General features: G+C 42.8%; 1 protein-coding gene across 2 annotated transcripts; it reads left to right on the top strand.

Moving 5' to 3' along the window:
• Nucleotides 1-312: 312 nt before the first annotated feature.
• On the top strand, nucleotides 313-19,082 carry LOC141129318 (uncharacterized). 2 transcript variants are annotated; one of them, XM_073617272.1, is made up of 3 exons: nucleotides 313-465; nucleotides 10,647-11,447; nucleotides 18,878-19,082. In XM_073617272.1, the coding sequence occupies exons 1-3, from the start codon at nucleotides 381-383 to the stop codon at nucleotides 18,895-18,897; spliced, it is 906 nt and encodes a 301-aa protein (XP_073473373.1). In that variant the 5' UTR covers nucleotides 313-380; the 3' UTR covers nucleotides 18,898-19,082. The 2 variants fall into 2 exon arrangements, with proteins under 2 accessions (XP_073473373.1, XP_073473372.1); XM_073617271.1 differs by lacking the exon at nucleotides 313-465 and adding an exon at nucleotides 6,094-6,251.
• The last annotated feature ends 1,879 nt before the right edge of the window (nucleotides 19,083-20,961 follow it).

The following is a 20,961-nucleotide window of genomic DNA, read 5'->3' as shown; positions in this document are numbered from 1 at the left end:
TCTCTTTGCTACAATTACACTGCCAGTTCTAGGCACTAATCCGTCACCTAATGTTCCTGGGCACCATCCACCACTGGTCTCCATAGTGACCGCGCTGGCTGTCATGGCTCTAGGTCCTTTTTTCCATACCACTTTAGTAACTGTATTCACCGGAACACAGATGAGAAAAGAGCATTGTTGAACCCATTGTTCATCTGTTGGTAAACATTATGATGAGAGTTGGCATCTGACACAATTTCAAGTGAGGATTACTGGGAAATGAGAAGAACTTTTGACACGGTTCAGGAAAGGTACACCTGCTTCAAGTATATATAAATACTCCGGACATTTCAGAACCGCGTTGTTATTCTTAGTCACCGACATATTGTGTTACAGTAACCATGAAAACTTTTTTGGGCTTAGTTTTCATCCTGGGATCTGTTTGGCTTATGAAGACTGAAGCTGGTCCCACACCCACACCTACATGTGAGTTTATCAACTTTATTTTCTGAGTGTGATAGATGTATAAGCTTCCTATATTGATGTTTACACATCTCTTTAAGAGATAGATAAATTGATCTGAAAATCATAGGAGAGGCCAGTCGTGAGTCTATGTTCCATCTGAATGTAGGATTACTCTCTATGAAATGTTACATTTTCTTAATGTCGGTTTTCCAAAAATGATGTGAATCGGTGTGTCAATACTATAGAGAATCATGGGAGGATCCTATTTGTTTGATCAGAAAGTATCTTAATTGTCTGATCTATGAAGTTAAGTGGAGCTGAACTCAAAATGTGAAGATGTGATTGCTGAGTTATAGGGAACATCTAGAAGTGCGAACTGTGCCTGAGCAGTAACCTGCAAAAATGTATCTTTTGTCTGTAATTCCTCCTAAGATAGAAGTACCCTTCTTGGTAAGTTAGGGCTCTTTCACACATTCCTGTCCGTTTTCACGGACTCCGCTTGCTCAGCAGGGATTGCTCTGTTAATCCCCGCTGAGCCAGAGGATGACAGGTCCGTCTCCGCTCACTGTGCAGGGATGAAGCTGTCAGAGCCCGGCTCTGCTCTATGGGGGATCAGATGAAAACAGATCCGCCTGTCCATTTTCATCTGATCCGCCAGATGGGTTTCCTTCTGTCTGGATTTAGCGGATCGGATGTCAGTGGACATGTCAGTGCTGACATCCGTCACTCCATAGAGGTACATGGAGCGTCCATTCAGGTCCGCCTAGTAAACTGACCTGAACGGTCCGCATATGTGAAGGCACCCTAATGCCCCGTACACACGATCGGATTTTCCGACGGGAAATGTTGGATGTGAGCTTGTTGGCGGAGAATCCGACCGTGTGTATGCTCCATCAGACATTTGTTGTCGGATTTTCCGCCAACAAATGGCTAGCGTGCTCTCAAATTTTCCGCCAACAAATGTGTGTTGTCGGATCTTCCGATCGTGTGTACACAAGTCCGCCGGACAAAAGTCCAAATTAAAAACACGCATGCTCGGAAGCAAGGACGAGCTGAAAGCGCTCGGTCTTGTAAAACTAGCTCGTAATGGAGATATTACATTGGCTCGCCGTACGTATTGTACGTCACTACCTTCGTAATTGTTGGCCAACATTTGTGTGACCGTGTGTATGCAAGACAAGTTGGAGCCAACAACCTTCGAACAAAAATCCACGGTTTTCTTGTCGGATAGTCCGATCGTGTGTACGGGGCATAGGGGTGCTTTGTCACTCCTGTTCTGCAGCCTAGCAATGTGGGTTCTAAAGCAGCCTTTTTCACCCAGGGTGCCTTCAGGTTTCCCCAGAGGTGCCTTGGCAAAATTCCTAAAAATTTCCCAAAAATTGTATACAAGCTAGAAAGTGGATCAAGCCTACCTTTTAGTTACGTAAATTAGAAACCTTCTAGCCATCGGCATCCTAGCAACCGAAGATAGTACCAGCATGCAAAGGGGAATTTGGAAGAATAAATTACCTCTAACATTGGGTGGTCTACGTACGTGGTTACTGCTGTGTAATGTTTTTTACATTTTAGAATGGGGTGCCTCAAGTTTGTGAATCATTTTAACCACTTGCCAACCAGCCGCCGTAGTTATACTGCGGCAGTTTGGCTCTATTGAGCGAATCGCCGTAGGTGCACGTCGCTTTGTACAATAGATACTGTCGACGCACGCACAGGGCTGGAGTTACGCCCTCAGTGCTCCGCCAGAGCCAATGCGCCTGGCCGGTGGCCGCGTTGTCCGCCGGCCACTTGTGATCGATCCACCAAAGAGAGACAGAACGGGGATCTGTCAATGTAAAGAAACAGATTGTCGTTCTGACAGGGGAGTAGAGAGAGATTGTCTGTTCGTAGTGATTAGGAACAGCGATCTCTCTGTACTCCCAGTCAGTCCATTCCCCCCCCCCACAGTTAGAAACACCTCCCCAGGGAACGCATTTAACCCCTTGATCGACCCCCTAGTGTTAACCCCTTTCCATGGTAGTGCCATTTATACAGTAATCAGTGCATTTCTAATCGCTGTATAAATGTCACTGGTCCCAAAAAAGTGTCAGTCCCGCTACAAATTGCTTATCAGTGATCACATTACTAGTATAAAAAAAAATAATAATAAAAATGCCATAAATCTATCCTCTATTTTGTAGACGCTATAACTTTTGCGCAAGCCAATCAATACACGCTTATTGCGATTTTTTTTTTTTTTTTACCAAAAATACGTAGAAGAATACATATCGGCCTAAACTGAGAAAGAAATTAGAATTAGAAATTATATATTTTTTGGGGATATTTATTATAGCAAAAAGTAAAAAATATTGCTTTTTTTTCAAAATTGTCGCTCTTTTATTGTTTATAGCGCAAAAAAATAAAAACCGCAGAGGGGATCAAATACAACCAAAAGAAAGCTCTATTTGTGGGGAAAAAAAGGACGTAAATTTTGTTTGAGTGCAACATCGCATGACCGCGCAATTGTCAGTTAAAGTGACGCAGTGCTGTATCGCAAAAAGTGCTCTGGTCAGGAAGGGGGTAAATCCTGCCGGGGGTGAAGTGGTTAACCATTCTTCCAGAAGCACATTTGCAAGGTCAGGCATTGATGTTGGATGAGAAGGCCTGGCTCGCCGTCTCCACTCTAATTCATCCCAAAGGTGTTCTATCGGGTTGAGGTCAGAACCAGTCAAGTCCCTTCACCCCAAACTCACTCATCCATGTCTTTATGGACCTTGCTTTTTGCACTGGTCCAAATCATTTGGTAGAGGGGGGATTATGGTGTGGGGTTGTTTTTCAGGGGTTGGACTTGGCCCCTTAGTTCCAGCGAAGGGAAATCTTAAGGCATCAGAATGCCAAGCATAGGTGTGAACAGCCTATTGCATTAGGGTGTGCACCCCAAAGCTCAAACACATATGTGTGTGTGTGTGCATGTGTATATGTACTGACGGTGTCAGTGGTTTTTATTTATTATTTTTTACAATTTTTATAGGAGCCCCATTAGGGGGCTTTGGTGAAATATCAGGTATCAGGGGTCTCCTAAACAGGAGGAATCTGCACCACACAGGGTGATTAGGGTGTGCCGGGGCACACCTGGCACACCCTGTGCGCACGTCTATGATACCAAGACATTTGGGACAATTTCATGCTCTCAACTTTGTGGGAACAGTTTGGGATGGCCCCTTCCTGTTCCAACATGACCAGTGCACAAATCGAGGTCCATAAAGACATGGATGAGCGAATTTGGGGTGGAGGAACTGCACAGAGTCCTGATCTCAACCTAACAGAACACTTTTGGGATGAATTAGAGCGGAGACTTCAAGCCAGGCCTTCTCATCCAACATCAGTGCCCCACCTCAAAATGCTCTTCTGGAAGAATGGTCAAACATTCCCATAGACACACTCCTAAACCTTGTGGACAGCCTTCCCAGAAGAGTCTTTGGATTATGTCATCTGAAGGCCCTGCCCCTTGTGACGTCACCACCTGGGGCATGATGGGTCTATGGCGTCACAAGGGGTGGGGCCTCCAAATGATGTAATCCGATTGGCACGCCCCCATCATTATCTAAGAAATGCTTGACATCGGCGCAGACAGATCAGCGGGACACAGCATCGGAGGAGGGTCATCGGCGGGAGCGTCAGCAGAGGAAGAAGAACACCGGACAAAGAAGACAGAAGAAAGAAGAGCGGAGGAAGAAGCAGCTGGAGAAGGGGAAGCCCGGAGGAGGAAGAAGCGGGAAAGAAGAAGATGATATTTTTAATAAAAGACTTGTCAAAAAATGTTTACTCTTTTTTTTAACACTACACTTTTTTTTTTTTTGGTGAATGGGTAGGGGTACAATGTACCCCATACTCATTCACCCCCCCTGCCCCAAAGCACCCATCCCCCCCATGTCGAGAACATGCGGCCTGGTATGGTTCAGGAGGGGCGCTTTAAGATTCCAATAATCCGGAAGTGATTTCATGACGTCACTTCCAGATTACTGCAGCGCAGACCCAATCAAAGCCGATTCTGGCTTTCTTCGGGTCTCTGGCCAGCTGGTGGACGTGCCGGCTGGTCGCTTGGGTCTCCTGGTGGGACAGGAGAGCCCGGGCGAGCAGCGGGAGGGGACATAATAGAGAGGCTGCTTAGCCACATTGGTTGTTAGTACAAGAGAGCCAACTGTTGACTCTAAAAAATGTTACCGGGCGGATGCCTGCAACTGCAGGCATCACTCCGGTACAACCACTTGAAGTCAAATGACGTACAGGTACGTGATTCGGCAGCAGGTCTTTACGCCCAGGGGTGGGAGGTACTGCCTGATTATGTAAACACTGTGATTGGCTAGGACTGAGAGCGCAGCAACTGCCCTGCAACCATGTATGTGGTTAACGGCGCTGTGGTGCAGGTTTTAGGTAATAAAACAGGTGGTAAGGAGGCCTCATTGGATAATATCAAACGGTCTCTGAAAATGCAGCCGCGATCACTCGTCAGAGCAAAATCCTAACATAAACAATCCCTAACAGAGTTCTGAATGTCAGCAAAAAACCAACAGGAGTTGTAACACCTTTCCACAAAAAAAATAAATAAATTGGCTGTACATACACTTTAAAGTGATTGTAAAGGTTCATTTTTTAAAAAATAACAAACATGTCATACTCACCTGCTCTGTGCAAAGAGCAGCCCCGATCCTCCTTTTCTGGGGTGCCCCGGCAGCGCTCCTGGCTGCTCTTCAATCGAGTGCTCGCATGTAGAGCCGCTTTCCATGGGGCCCTCCCCAAACTGTTCCCACAAAGTTGGGAGCATGAAATTGTCCAAAATGTCTTGGTATGCTGACGCCTTAAGAGTTCCCTTCACTGGATCTAAGGGGCCAAGACCAACCCCTGAAAAACAACCCCACACCATAATCCCCCCTCCACCAAATGATTTGGACCAGTGCACAAAGCAAGGTCCATAAAGACATGGATGAGCGAGTTTGGGGTGGAGGAACTTGACTGGCCTGCATGAGTCCTGACCTCAACCCGATAGAACTAGGGTTGCCATCTCATCCCTTTAAACCTGAACACATATGAATTACACAGGTTCTGAGGCTAATTAAATGCAGGTAAGGCACCAAGTGAGTTTAATTACCACCTTAATCAGCCACAGAACCTGTGTAATTCATATGTGTTCGGGTTTAAAGGGATTAGGTGGCAACCCTAGATAGAACACCTTTGGGATGAATTAGAGAGGACTCTGTGAGCCAGGCCTTGTTGTCCAACATCAGTGCCTGACCTCACAAATGCTCTTCTGGAAGAATGGACAAACATTCCCATAGACACACTCCTAAACCTTGTGGAAAGCCTTCCCAAAAGAGTTGAAGCTGTTATAGCTACAAAGGGTGGGCCAACTCAATATTGAACCCTACAGACTAAGACTCGAATGCCATTAAAGTTCATGTGTGTGTAAAGGCAGGCGTCCCAATACTTTTGGTAATATAGTGTATTCAGACAGTTTATTTCCTGAGTGTATAAGTAAAGGATGAGTAAACACTCCTAAATCCAATAATCTGCTGGGAAAACCTGTGTTTAGTCTTCTTCCCTGAGACCAAATAACGTGGATTATAAGGAAAAATAAAAGCTCCCTAGGTAAACAGGCTTCTGTATGGAGACAAAACAATGGCCCTTTATAAAATGACAGCGCAGGACGAGCACGGGATTGGTATTCTGAGCTACCGAGGAACAGATGAAAATGGCTTTACATGGGGCTGTGATTCTGAGCCTTACCTTGGTTCTTCTCCAGGTGTCACAGATTGCTTCCAACCCAGTGCAGTGTGAGTATATGGGCCTTCTTTGCCATAACACGGGGGAGATCTATTCTTATAGCGTTGTGGGGAAAATACTAGTCATTAGGGCCAGTGGAGTGATTTAGGCAAATCACTCAGCAATTAGGGTTGTTCTTTTCATTTATTGTGGTTTTTTTTTTTTTTTTTTTGCTTTTTTATGTTTTTGATAATATGTGTTGCTTTAGGTGTTTTTATTGTACTTTTTTAATTTTTTTTTTTTTGCTGTTTTTATTTTTTTCTTTCTGTTGAAAAATAATTAAAATTTTGAGACTAATGAGGAGCCATTTCTTGGCACCTTAACAGGTCCAGGATAGTTGAAGGGACCTTCCCTTTTTTTATTTTTAGTTTTTTATTGTTTTTTTTCTTTCTGTTAAAGAAAAAGTAAAATTTTGAGGCTAATGAGGAGCCATTTCTTGGCACCTTAACAGGTCCAGGATATTTGAAGGGACCTTCCCTTTTTTTATTTTTAGTTTTTTATTGTTTTTTTTCTTTCTGTTAAAAAAAAAGTAAAATTTTGAGGCTAATGAGGAGCCATTTCTTGGCACCTTAACAGGTCCAGGATAGTTGAAGGGACCTTCCCAAAATCCAACTGCACCCATAAAAACAACTTAACATGTTACTAAACCCACAACAGTAAAATCACTGTGTATGCAGTAAAGCATGTTTGTTATACTCACTGTGGATACTCTACATTGTGTAAAAAGACTGTTTGATCCTGTCTGCTCTGATCCTCCCCTTCTTCCACTGTCCCCAATCCATCTCCTGTTAAGACAGAGCCTTATCACTCTGAACATGCTCAGTTTGGTGTGTATTGATAGAGAGATTTTTTTCTTTTTTCTTTGGGATGGTGCATGTGATCAGCACAGGGCCAGACCAAGGGTCTTCAAACTATGGCCCTCCAGTTGTTCAGGAACTACAATTCCCATCATGCCTAGTAATGTCTGTGAATGCCAGAGTTTTACAATGCCTCATGGGATGTGTAGTTCTGCAACAGCTGGAGGTCCGTAGTTTGAGGATCCCTGGTCCAGACGGTCAGGGGTCCTGCAGCCTCATAGGACCATCAGAGGAGAATGAAAACTCCTCCTACAAGCTTTACCAGACACTGATAGAAGTCACAAGACACTAATATACTGCTGATGAGAAAAGGTATTTAGCAGTTTATATTTACTAAAATAATTACGGTACATTTCCATGTTCTGTGTACTGTGGGAGACCAGATATAGTGAATGCAGGGTCCTGGATTCAGTCATTTTAATGTCTTCCCTTATAATTCCAATGCATTTCCCCAAACTGGTAACATTTGCCAAAATCTCTGGATTTTCGTTTCGTCAATGTTTTTCCTTAAGGGGTTTTCTCACCCAAAACTGATATTTCTGTTAAGGATAGATGTTGGTGAGCTTAACCCCTTCACGACGATCGTACACAAATTTGCATTCATGGCTTGAGGGGGTATACTGGGGTGATGCCTGCAGTTGGACCGTTTTTTAGAGCCAATTGGCTTTTTAGTGATAACAACCGATGCGGCTAAAAGCCGCTTGGCTGTTATCCTAAAGGAGCAGGAGGGGACCCCCGACCCCTCCCGCCGCCCTTCCCGGGCCCTCCGTCCCACCAGGACCACCTAATTGTGGTCATGTTTTTATACATGCTTTTTAATTATCTTTATAAATAAATGATATTTTATGATACGCAATTTTCTTTCTGTTCGCCCCTAAAGTCCCACTGTACCGGGGGGTATTTGTGTCCCTTTTTAAGGGTCCTCATACAACTTCCCGGGCCTTCCGTCCCACCAGGAGACCCGATCCACCAGGCGGCGCGTCCGCCGGCTAGGCTGAGACCCGAACAAAGCCGGATTCGGCTCAGATCGAGTCTCCGATGTAAAATCCCGGAAGCGACGTCACAACGTTTACTCGGCTGCCAATGGCGCCGATTTTTAAAAAAATGACAGTATTCATAATTGCCGTTTTTGGCGATCTGAATACTTTGAAGTGCAACGGAGGGGTTTGGGGTCTTTTAGACCCCCCCGATCCCTCCATAAAGAAGACCTGTCACCACCTATTACTGTCACAAGGGATGTTTATATTCCTTGTGACGGCAATAAAAATGATCAGATTTTTATTTTTTTTTAAAGCGACAATGTAAAAAAACTATAATAAAATAAATAAGAGAAAAAAAGGAACATTTTTAAAATGCCCCCATCCCCACGAGCTCGCGCAGCAAAGAAAACGAATACGTAAGTCGCGCCCGCAAATGTAAACAGTCTTCAAATCACACATGTGAGGTATCGCCGCGATCGTCAGATTGAGAGCAAAAATTCTAGCAAAAGGCCTCCTCTGTAACTCTAACCTGGTAACCGTTAATTGTTTTTAAAGCGTCGCCTATGGAGATTTTTGGGTACCATAGTTTGTCGCCATTCCACGAGTGTGCGCAATTTTAAAGCATAACATGTTATGTAACTATTTACTCGTTGTAACATCATATTTCACATTGTACAAAAAAATTGGGCCAACTTTACCGTTTATTTTTTTTATAAATTCATGGAATTTGTTCCCAAAAAAATGCGTTTGAAAGATCGCTGCGCAAATACCATGTGACATCAAATATTGCAACGATCACCATTTTATTCCCTAGGGTCTCTGCTAATATTATATTTTCTGAAAATTAGAAAATTACTTAGAACCCCCAAACATTATATATATATATATATATATATATATATATATATATATATATATATATATATATATATATATATATATAATGTTTGGGGGTTCTAAGTAATTTTCTAGCAAAAAAATATGGATTTGAACTTGTAAGCAACAAATGTCAGAAATAGGCTTAGGCGTGAAAGGGTTAATCTAGTAATGGCTTTTTATTCATTTTCGAGGCTCCCTACTAGTGGGACCAATATCATAAATTCTTACTTAACCACTTTGCCCCCCTTCATGACCAGGCCATTATTTGTGATATGGCACAAAATTGATGTCCTTTATTCCCACAAATAGAGCTTTCTTTTGGTGGTATTTGATGTTCTTATTTTTTGCGCTATAAACAAAAAAAGAGCGACAATTTAAAATAAATAAATAAATAAAACAATATTTTTTACGTTCTGCTATAAGACATATCCAATAAAAAATGTAAAAAAATCTAATTTCTTCATCAATTTAGGCCAATATGTATTCTGCTACATACTGTATGTTTGGTAAAAAAAGTTCCAATAAGCGTATATTGATGTATTTGAGCAAAAGTTATAGCGTCTACAAACTATGGGATATATATATATTTTTTTACTAGTAATGGCGCCAATCATTGACTTATAGCGGGACTGCGACAAATCGGACACCTAACTGACACTTTGGACACTTTATTAGGAACCAGTGACACTAATACAGTGATCAGTGCTAAAGATATGCACTGTCACTGTACTAATTAAGCTGGCTGGGAAGGGGTTAACATCAGGAGCGATCAAAGGGTTAACTGTGTGCCTAAAATGTGCTTGGTTACTGTGGGGGAGGTGCATGTACTAGAGGAAGGCAGAAATCCGTGTTCATGCTTTGCAGGAACACAGGATCAATACCTTCCCTACTGACAGAACGGCAGTCTGCCTTGTTTACATAGGCAGACCGCCGTTCTGCTTGTGTCCTGAACGTTCGGTGGGTCCTGGCAGACACCGAGTTCCATTTTACACTGACGCTAAAATTAGGATTCTGATACATACCATTGCAAAGTTATTTACAAATTAATTTTAAGGCCCTTTTTCTCCAATGCTGTGCCTTTTTTTAATGCAACACTGAAAAAAAAATTAATGAACAACACAAAAAAAAAAAAAAGCTTAAATATTAAGAGGTAATAAAAAGAATCAGCAGGAAAATAAGTATAAATAGTTTAGAGGAGAAGGGTAAGAAGGAGTTATTTAGGACTGATAAGGGTTAAAAAAGGAGTTTATTATACAATGTTTTTTTATTGCTTTAATGGACATAGCATGCATATTGAAGTGTGTCCCTTTTGTTTGCAGATGAATAAAATAATTGTGTTTTGTCTCTCTCTCTAACTTTCGTTTGAACAGTGTTTATAAACACTGTGTAAGGTAGTCTGTTTTTTTACAGCAGCAGCTATTACAGCCTCTGTACTTACCATTTTGACAGTTGGGAATTGCTGGCAAGTTTGGAGGGGAGGGGGGGTGGCAGAGGGTCAGAAGGATAGGACATACTACACACATCCCACATGTCCACTTTAAATAAAAAATGTTGTTTTATTTGAACTGGCTTTTAATTTTAGCTAGATTGCAGCAACCCCACTGTACATATTGAAGTACATTGCTATGATTTAGATTCGGTTTGAGAATGTATTTTATGATCTGAAATGAATCTCACTTTTTATGAATAGCGGAATGCACCTTGGCACCAAATCAGCGGACTGACTGTGGCTTTGGAGGTATCCCTAGAGATGAGTGCATACAAAAAGGATGTTGCTTCGACTCCAGCATTTCAGGAGTAATTTGGTGCTATAAAAATCCAACACTAATAGTCCCAGAAAAACCTATAGAAGAAGTACAGAAACCACAGGAAGAGCAAAACCCACAGGAAGAGCAAAATCCACAGGAAGAGCAAAACCCACAGGAAGAGCAAAACCCACAGGAAGAGCAAAACCCACAGGAAGAGCAAAATCCACAGGAAGAGCAAAATCCACAGGAAGAGCAAAATCCACAGGAAGAGCAAAACCCACAGGAAGAGCAAAACCCACAGGAAGAGCAAAACCCACAGGAAGAGCAAAATCCACAGGAAGAGCAAAACCCACAGGAAGAGCAAAACCCACAGGAAGAGCAAAACCCACAGGAAGAGCAAAATCCACAGGAAGAGCAAAACCCACAGGAAGAGCAAAATCCACAGGAAGAGCAAAATCCACAGGAAGAGCAAAATCCACAGGAAGAGCAAAATCCACAGGAAGAGCAAAACCCACAGGAAGAGCAAAACCCACAGGAAGAGCAAAATCCACAGGAAGAGCAAAATCCACAGGAAGAGCAAAACCCACAGGAAGAGCAAAATCCACAGGAAGAGCAAAAGCCACAGGAAGAGCAAAATCCACAGGAAGAGCAAAATCCACAGGAAGAGCAAAATCCACAGGAAGAGCAAGAGCCAAAGCAAGACGAAAAGTCCCAAGAGTCTCAATCAGAGGAGGACGAAGAAGGTAAATTTTATGTAACTGAACAACAAGTTGGTTGTTGATGTATGTTCCTATTCCTTTTTAAGTCAAGTAAAAGGTAATATTTACTGCAAAATTTACTGAAAATTTTCATCTTAAAAAATAGTATCAAATATTGATTTAAAAATAGAAATAGAAATAATAAGGAGCAATATACATGTAATACGCAGCCTGAATTCCTCTTATCCAGGAGGTTATTTAACCTGACCCATAGGAGTCTCTGACGTTTGAGTCAGTTAATGTGGGTGCGTCCCTGGCATTACTTTGGAACTAGAGGTGAGGTGCGGGTTCGGGTCAGGCATGGGTTTTTCGGGGAACCCAAATCAGTTACAGGTTTGCTAAAACTACAGGCTAATGCGGTTGTTCATCACCATAGCAATCAGCTATTAATAATATGCTTCCTGGCTTTTAAACTGTGGGCAGGTGGCTTAGAAAGGTCAATAATCAGGACTTATATGGATCCAGGCAAGGTTCTCAGGAGCCACATGTCGATGTGTGTTGGAATAGAGAGGGAGGGCTGATAGTGTGTGATCAGGGAGAGTTAGTTACTGCTATACAATGCTACATTATCATTTATTACTGTGAATTACATTGTGGTAGACTGCATATTACTGCGTAATCTCATGTGTTTGGGGTGCATAGACACAATAGTCCTTTCAATAGCTGTGTTGCTGTTGGGTCCCTCTCTCTGCGGTCATTTTTGGGGTTTTATTGGGGTTTTCTCACTTTATCTTTCTTGAGCCTTTTGTTGTTTTTGGGTCGGCAGCATGAACTTGTTATTGATACAGGCAAAACTGCCCTTTGTTAGCAGAACATCCACCACATACTTGTAAATTATGTGTGTGTGTCCCATCAACATCTGTCACAGTGTACCAACAAATCTGTTAGTGTACCCATACCCAAAAACATCTCTAATACCAGTGTCCCAGCAACATCTGATGTGAAAGCTGAAAACTGTCCCAGGCAGCAAAGAAGTGTCCAGTGTTCTGGTGTTTAAATTAAACATATATGTGCATTGTACAAGGGCTACCTGACCTGACCGAAATAACAATCCAAAATTCAAATCCTTACGAATTCGAATCAATTTGAATTAGAAAACAAAATCGATGATGGTCATTCTTCCTTTCTAAAAATGTTGTCTCTAGGTTAGGTGTACTACTAGTGTCCCATCAACATCTGTCACAGTGTACCTTTGCCAAAAACATATGTAGTAGTAGTATTATGCCCCGTACACACGGTCGGACTTTGTTCGGACATTCCGACAACAAAATCCTAGGATTTTTTTCCGACGAATGTTGGCTCAAATTTGTCTTGCATACACACGGTCACACAAAGTTGTCGGAAAATCCGATCATTCTGAACGCGGTGACGTAAAACACGTACGTCGGGACTATAAACGGGGCAGTGGCCAATAGCTTTCATCTCTTTATTTATTCTGAGCATGCGTGGCACGTTGTCCGTCGGATTTGTGTACACACGATCGGAATTTCCGACAACGCATTTTGTTGTCGGAAAATTTTATAGCCTGCTCTCAAACTTTGTGCGTCGGAAAATCCGATGGAAAATGTGTGATGGAGCCTACATTTCCGACAACAAGGTCCTATCACACATTTTAAGTCGGAAAATCCGACCGTGTGTACGAGGCAGTAGAGTGCGTCCATTCAACATCTATCAGAGTTTACCAGTGCAACCAAACAGTTGTCATAGGCATGTACTAGTGTACAAATACATCTCTAAGAATAGTGTCTCATCAACATCTGTCTTTGTTGCACCAAAGGATCACATCATTGTTCCCACTTTGCCATAGCTAATCCCCTTTATTCAAAATGTCAGGCAGGCCAAAAGGGAGAGACATAAGTTCTGCATGCAGAAGTAGTAGAGGGCAAAAGGTTCTTTGGGACAAAGCTGTGGTCACGCCACCCCGTTGAGAGGCAAAACACTTCTGCCATTTCTTTTGGAGGAAGTCCATGCTATAGAGCTGGAGCATGTGGAGGAGATAGTTGAGTGGCTCACAAAGCCTTTCGCTTTGTTCTCTTCCAAGCCACAGAGCAGCCAGTTGTTTGCACTTGCTGCAAATGTTCCATTTTCTACGTACTCCTCTTCTGCTAATCCTGCCATTGCCATGTAAACTAACATGGAGGTTTCAGCTGAATTATTTTAGCACACCATCAGTCACTTACTGTATATGGATGTGCAACAATTCCTCATACCACATGTTGAGGATGGGGAGAAAAAGTGCCAGGGATATAGAAGGAGGAGACGGGTTGTTTTGTTCCTGCTGCTCATACCCCAATGCCTAATGTCTCAATGTTTGCTTGGCAAAACTGCTAGTTGAAGACTCAGCCCCCTTCTGTAAGCTTATGGCTTGTACTACACCATACAGGCAGGTATCCGGTCACCATTATTTTGCCCAGATGTCCATCCCTTCAGTCCACTAGCATGGAAAAGTTATAGTATCCATGTTGCTGGGCCACTATCAGTGACCCAATGACTATTGACACGTGGTCCATCCAGCATGGGCAGAGGTGCTACAAATCCTTTACTGCCTACTGGGTGAAAATGCTGATGGTTGGGAAGGATTCAAGGTAGGGTGCATGCTGGAGGTGTTGCTATATTTCTTACATCATGGTGTCGGTGACTGCGCAATCACCTGTACCCCTTACCACTAAGTGGCCTCATCTTCTGACTTCTCAGAACCACTATTACGCCCTAACACCCAGAACCCATGCAATGGTCCAGGCAAAATGCTGCCATTTTGTTTTGCAATAGGTGGCTAACCCCACAGCATTTTGTGCCAGGTAAGGTTGTGTGTGACAACAGTACCAACTAGCTGGCTGCCCCTCAGCATGTCCTGAACCTGGTGATGCAGCAGTTCCTGGTTAGCTACCCAGGCTTCCAGGACGTTCTGCTTCAGGCCAGAAAAGTGTGCATTCACAAGTGTTTACCAGGCCTAAATGCAGGGACATTACAATCTGCCTTCATCTATCTAATATGTGACATACCCACTTGCTGGAAACTTTCCCATGCTGCAGTGGCTAGATCAGTATCTATGTGAGTACAGGACAAGGAGAGGCTCTAGGGTTTTTTTCCATCATGTCAATGGCTCTTGAGGACACATGCAGCATCTTGTCTGATAAAGAGACAAGAAGGATGGAGATTAGCAGAAGGATCTCTCTAGGGTTGCTCTTGGAGCACACACTGCATAGTGCGATCAGATCCCTAGACCGAGGACCAACAGTGGCTGCCTTTGGCAACACATTTAGTATGTTTATTTAAACTGCAACAGGCAGGCCTGGTTGCATGGGGCACTCACAGAAAGCACCTCAACCATAGGATTACAGACAAGGTAATGAACTATTGGGTGTTTAGACTGGACCATTGCCTTGAGTTTACACAGTATGTACTGGCAGGGCTTTTTTTCTCAGACAATAAGTGCAGGAACTTCCCTTTTCCGAGTCACCCCTTTTACCCGCCCCTACCCACCTCCGAGCACCATTCCTTGGTTCCATCCCCTATCCACCTCCCAGTACCACCCCTTTTAGACAATACAGAACAATACAGAACCAAGTATCATTTTGTGGTGCTAAGTAATTTGTATGGAATTTGGCAATGATATCAAGAAAAGCAGTAAAATAGATCCCCTTCAGCCAGCAACAATAGATCCCCCTAACAACAATGTACCACCCACAACAAAATCCCCCCCCCCCCCGCAACAATAGACTCCCAGCAGCATCAACAGATCTCCGCATAGCCAGCATTAATAGACTCTCTGGCAGCCATCAACAATAGACCCCCCCAGCAGTAGTTCTCCAGCAACAATAGGTCCCCCACCAGCAACAATAGACCTCCTCAGCAACAATAGACCCACCTGCAAAAATAGATCCCCTCCAGCTAGAATAGATCCCCCAGCAGTGAGCATCAGTATCTTGCAGCACACCCCAGAACCCCTTGCCATTACATACAGTCAGTCCAGGAGGTGCCAGAACTGCGTTCCCCCACATTCCCCCTGAAAAAAAGCCCTGTGTACTGGGGCTTCTAGCTTGTCCTGCAGCCAGTGTGCTGTCTGAGAGGACCATCACTGCAAAAGGTAATTTTCTTACAGAGAGACACATCTGCCTGTCCCTTGACATTATTGACCAGATTACTTTAATAAAAATCAACCACAACTAATCATCAATGATTAGGAAACCTCTGCTGCTAATGCTACTGACTACATTTTTGGCGCCTCCCAAAAAAAGGTGCTTTCGACTTTTACGGGTTATCTGCCATTTCTTTTGCTGGTACTACAGCACTATGTCAGTGCCACACATAAAGTTTCTGCAGCTGGGCCTCAGCTGAAAATGTTGTAATGTTAGCTGCAGTGTAAATAAAGCTTGTGTCTCCATGTTTCAGTCTATTCCAGTGCATTGGCACTCAAAAATATTTGTGCCTATTATCTTTCAGATTATACTCTCCAATGTTTATTTCAAGATAAAGACTGACCCATTTTGCCCTCTTATACTGTGGGCTAACCAAGCTACTTACATATGGTCCAGCCACTGTGCAACATTTGCGGGTATTGTCTTCTGAAAGAGTACACCCTAATTTTTATTTCAGAATAAAACCTGCCTCGTCTTTCCCTCTTACATTGCGGTCGAACCAAGATGCTTACATACTCTTCAACCACTGTACAATATGTGTGGCTAATGTCTCAGAAATAATACTCTATGTTTTATTTCAGGATAAAACCTGCCTCATTACTCCCTTTTTCTCTTATGCTGTAGCCTAAAGAAGCCTCCCACATATTGTCTTGTATTATATGTGTGATTTTGTCTATTAAATATTACACTCTAATTTTTATTTTGGCAAACAACCTGCCTCAACTTTACAACTTACGTTGCAGCCTAAAGACACTGCTTACACACTGTGCAGTCATTGCATAATATGTGTGAGTATTGTCTCTGAAATAATACACTTTTAATTTTTATTTCAGCATAAAAACCTCCCTCGTCCTTCCCTCTTACTTTGCAGCCTAACCATGTTCATTACATACTCTCAAGCCACTGTACAATATGTGTGGCTATTGTCTCTGAAATAAGACACTCTAATGTGTATTTAAAGATAAATCTCATCTCTCCCTCTTACATTGTGGCCTAATCAAGCTGTACATATACTGACCAGCTACTGCACAGTATTGACTATTGTCTCTCAATTAATACTCAATTTTTTTTTCAATATTAAACTGCCTTTATCTCTCCCTTTTATGTTGTGGTCTAATTAAGCTGCCACATTCTGTAGAGCTATTGAACAAAATTTGTGTCTATTGTCTTTCAGATAATACACCAGTGGCGGCCACTCCATTAGGGGCACAGGGGCACCTCCCATGTAATCCATGCGCCTGGCCCCTAATCTACATGCAGGGTGCCGGACGCATGAATTTCAATGGTTTTTTTTTTTTAAGCATATGGTTAGAGCCTGAGGCTCTAATTGGCTTAAAAAAAGAGTGGGCTCGGGATTGTTTGTGGCCCCCCTTTAAAAAAAATGGAGCACCAGCCACCACTGTAATATTTTGGACGGTAAAACTTGCCGTGTTGCTATTATTATTATTTGCTGTCTTTTCAAGTGCTCAGTATCTGTGCTGATGCTAGCCAACTTCTACCAGACATATACCTTAAGTCTACATACATATTAGACAATTTGGGTATAATTGAGGATACGTGGGCAGGAAGGGATTTGAGAAAAGTGGAGTTGTTGTTTGATTTGTTTTTATGCACCCTGTTTTGACATTTTATTAACCTTTTATTAACCTTGCCTCTAAACCCAAAAACAAAAATGCCAGCTTACCAGTCCTTACGTGTGGTGGCTGCAATAATTTTCTTTTTTTCAGGCTTTTTTTCCTTTCTTTTCACCTGGTAACCCTGCCACTAACGAATTTCCTGTACTAGGATGAGAACCCTCACTCCCTGTAATGGATCTATGGAATAGCAACATTGTCATCCAAGGCTGCTCTTCTGATTTGTACTTCAAACATTTCCGTTTCTTCAATGCATTGTGGCAAATATTATGTAGTTCACAAAACATAAATGGATGGCTAATAACAGCTTTCAAGATATCAGTTTGGTGCACTGGAAGTTACATGAATGTTGAAAGCACACACCTTCCTGCACCCATAGATAAAAAGCGCTACTGCTTAGGAGATGTTTGGGGGTGCCATTAATCCTAATGGCAACCCCACTGTCAGGTCACCTGAGTCCAGGTGACAGATGCACACCGTTGGAGTCAGGAGTGCACCGCTAAGGTAGTGGATCCTACGGCTGACTGCTGCAGTTGGAACTCTGGGTGGTTCAGGAAGGCAGGTCCACTGGAGCACCAACACAGATCCCACTGGGAGCTAGAGCATAATATTCCCCAGGGCGCGGAGTCTAAGAGCCAGCTGGTGTTCACCAGAGCCTCTAGTGGTGAGGATGGACTGGACTGCAACTGACTCCAGGTCCTGGCCCCCAGGGTCTCCCAGCTCACACTCACGGTAGGCTACAGGTGGATAGAGAGGAAGCAGCAGCCCAGGACAACAAGGGATAGTAAGGAGATAAGCCAAAGGTCGGGACGACTAGCAGACAAGGATAGATAGAGAACACGCCAAAGGTCAGGGTCACAAGCAGGCAGGGACAGTCAAGAACAAGCCAAGATCGGTAACAGAGACAGACGTAGAGCAGACGGCAAGCAGGAAACAGGAAACGAAACACACAATATTGCTCGGCAAGGCAGGCTTGGAGAACACAGTGTTAAATAGTGGTTCCTATTGAGGCTAGGGTGGAGCCACACTGAGGGAAGATTACTTAACCATGCAGGTGTGAGAGTGCAAGCCCTAAGGCTGATACACAGACCCGGTAAGAGACAGACAGGCCATAAAAGTATTACTGCAAAGTTATGACACCCACGCACTGGAAACTACAGAAAGGTTTCCCCTACTAGGAACTGCACTGCACTATGCGGTTTCCCTGCAGCTGCATTTTTGGAAATAGTGCATAGACCTTTTCCCTGAGTTTTCAGGAGATACAGCAGCCAATTTAAATGAATGAGCTGCTGTACCCTTGTAAATGGAGTGGCCAGAAACCAGATAGATGTGAACCAGGCCTAAGGACTGGTAAACTGCAACAAAATATATGTTTGATATACCTTAGGGCCAGTTCACACCAGATTTCTGCACCAGAAACTGACCGGAAACTGACTGCGTGGTGTGAACTAGAGCCGTTAATACATGGAATACACTGTGCATGCATTTTTAGTGCAGAAAAAAAGCGCACGGAACTGCATCTGGTGTGAACTGGCACTTAATCTCATTTGAATCAAGTCTATCTGTTACAAAGTTACTTGTAAAGAAGAGCAATGCTGCTTGTCAGGTTATCTATGTTAAAAGGATATTTTTTTTCTTACAGTTTGTGAAACAGAATTCTGAAAAATGAATGGAATGCTGTTGAAACTCAAGCTTTCCTAGATTCAGCTGTCTGACAGTCTTGACGTTTGCTGATTTCTGAACTCAACCACTGCACAGTTTCAACATACCGAATGTTGTCATCTTGAAAGTCATTAGTAAAACTTCTAAAAACTCTTACAATAAATGAGATAGTTCTGCACAAACAATGTTCTTGTTTTTATATTTTAATGGATATTTAATTTAAGTGTTGAGTGTGTGTGAGCGGGCTAGTGATACACAAAAAAAAGTACAGCCATGGGTGCAAATCACATTCCTCCCCAATAAAAGAAATAATCAAAGTACTAGGAGATAAGAACACAAGAAGTTGATGAAAATAGTGCACAGCAAAGTACATATTACATGTGGTAATGTCTATGTGAATTAAGCCCTTTATCCAATTTTGGAACGGCCATGGGTGATTTTATTTATCTTGAAATATTTAATTCAGTAGGGCACTTACCATTTAGGCTGGAAATCCCAAGGAAATGGGAAATATATGATTTGGGGTCCATTTTAATGCTATTTTTTTAATGTTTATGCATGTATAAACTGATGTGTGATACATTTAATGCAGGGTACATCCATGGTGCAAGATTCATGAGCACAATAGGTTTTCTGAACAAAGAATGTGTGCATTCAGACTTTCTTTCTGGAACTGAAAGTGTGTATGGAGCTGTACAAAAGCCAAGTCACTTTCAGCTTTTTCTGTAATTTGAAATTGTGAGATTGTAGTAATTAAAGTATAACTAAAGGCAAACATTTTTCATTTAGTTTTGAACAGAGTGGAGGGGGATGGGGGAGGGATTTGATGCGCCTCCATTAGGGAGATTTACCCTCTCTATATAAGTGAAAGTGAAAGAAAATCCCAAATGTTGAGTTGTCCTCAGAGCAGTAATAGAGGAAAAATCTTCCAAAGGGGACACTTGATGGCCTGGGGGCCCCAATGGATTCCCTTAACCACTTCCCTACCCGCCTATAGTAATATGACGTCCACAGATGGGATCTCCCATCCTGGGTGGACGTCATATGACGGCCTAGGCGGCCGGGAACCCGAGCCTGTCATATGACGTCCACCCAGGATGGGAGATCCCATCTGTGGACGTCATATTACTATAGGCGGGTAGGGAAGTGGTTAAGGGAATCCATTCCGCGCACCCGCCGCGTTGCTCGGGACCCGGTGGGTGTGCCCGGCGGCCACGATGTCCGCCGGGCACCCGCAATTGCCAGTTAACCGGGCCGGACCGTGGATCTCTGTGTGTAAACACAGAGATCCACGTCCTGTCAGCTCAGAGGAGAGCGATCTGTGTTCCCAGAACAGAGGAACACTGATCAGCCTCCTCCCCTTGTGCGTCTCCGCCCCCTACAGTTAGAAGCATTCCCTAGGAAACACATTTAACCCCTCCCCGCCCCCTAGTGGTTAACCCCTTCACTGCCTGTCACATTTACACAGTAATCAATGCAATTTTATAGCATTGATCGCTGTATAAATGTGAATGGTCCCAAAAATGTGTCAAAAGTGTCCGATGTGTCCGCCATAATGTCACAGTCACGAAAAAAAATTGCGATCGCCGCTATTACTAGTAAAAAAAAATAAATAATTTTTTCTTTTTTTTAAATGCCATAAATATATCCGGTATTTTATAGACGCTATAACTTTTGTGCAAACCAATCAATATACGCTTATTGCGATTTTTTTTACCAAAAATATGTAGAAGAATATGTATCGGCCGAAAGTGAGGAAAAAATGTGTTTTTTTTTTTTTTAAATTGGGATATTTATTATAGCAAAAAGTAAAAAATATTGTGTTTTTTTCAAAATTGTCGCTCTTCTTTTGTTTATAGTGCAAAAAATAAAAACCGCAGAGGTGATCAAATACCACCAAAAGAAAGCTCTATTTGTGGGGGAAAAAAGGACGTCAATTTTGTTTGGGTACAATGTTGCACGACCGCGCAATTGTCGTTTAAAGTGCGACAGCGCTGAAAACTAAAAATTGGTCTGGGAAGGAAGGGGGTGAAAATGCCCGGTATTGACACGGTTAATTTGCAG

This window comes from Aquarana catesbeiana, linkage group LG02, assembly GCF_042186555.1.
Source record: "Aquarana catesbeiana isolate 2022-GZ linkage group LG02, ASM4218655v1, whole genome shotgun sequence".
In the NCBI taxonomy this organism is placed as follows: domain Eukaryota; kingdom Metazoa; phylum Chordata; class Amphibia; order Anura; family Ranidae; genus Aquarana; species Aquarana catesbeiana.
This window is presented reverse-complemented; position numbering and strand designations above follow the sequence as displayed.

What these genes read in the sequence shown, in the direction of transcription:
- LOC141129318 (XM_073617271.1), top strand. Translation starts at nt 6,164, where the DNA reads ATGAAAATGGCTTTACATGGGGCTGTGATTCTGAGCCTTACCTTGGTT. An exon ending in TGCTTCCAACCCAGTGCAGT is followed by an intron (nt 6,252 to 10,646) that starts GTGAGTATATGG and finishes TTTTATGAATAG; the next exon opens with CGGAATGCACCTTGGCACCA. An exon ending in ATCAGAGGAGGACGAAGAAG is followed by an intron (nt 11,448 to 18,877) that starts GTAAATTTTATG and finishes TTTTTCTTACAG; the next exon opens with TTTGTGAAACAGAATTCTGA.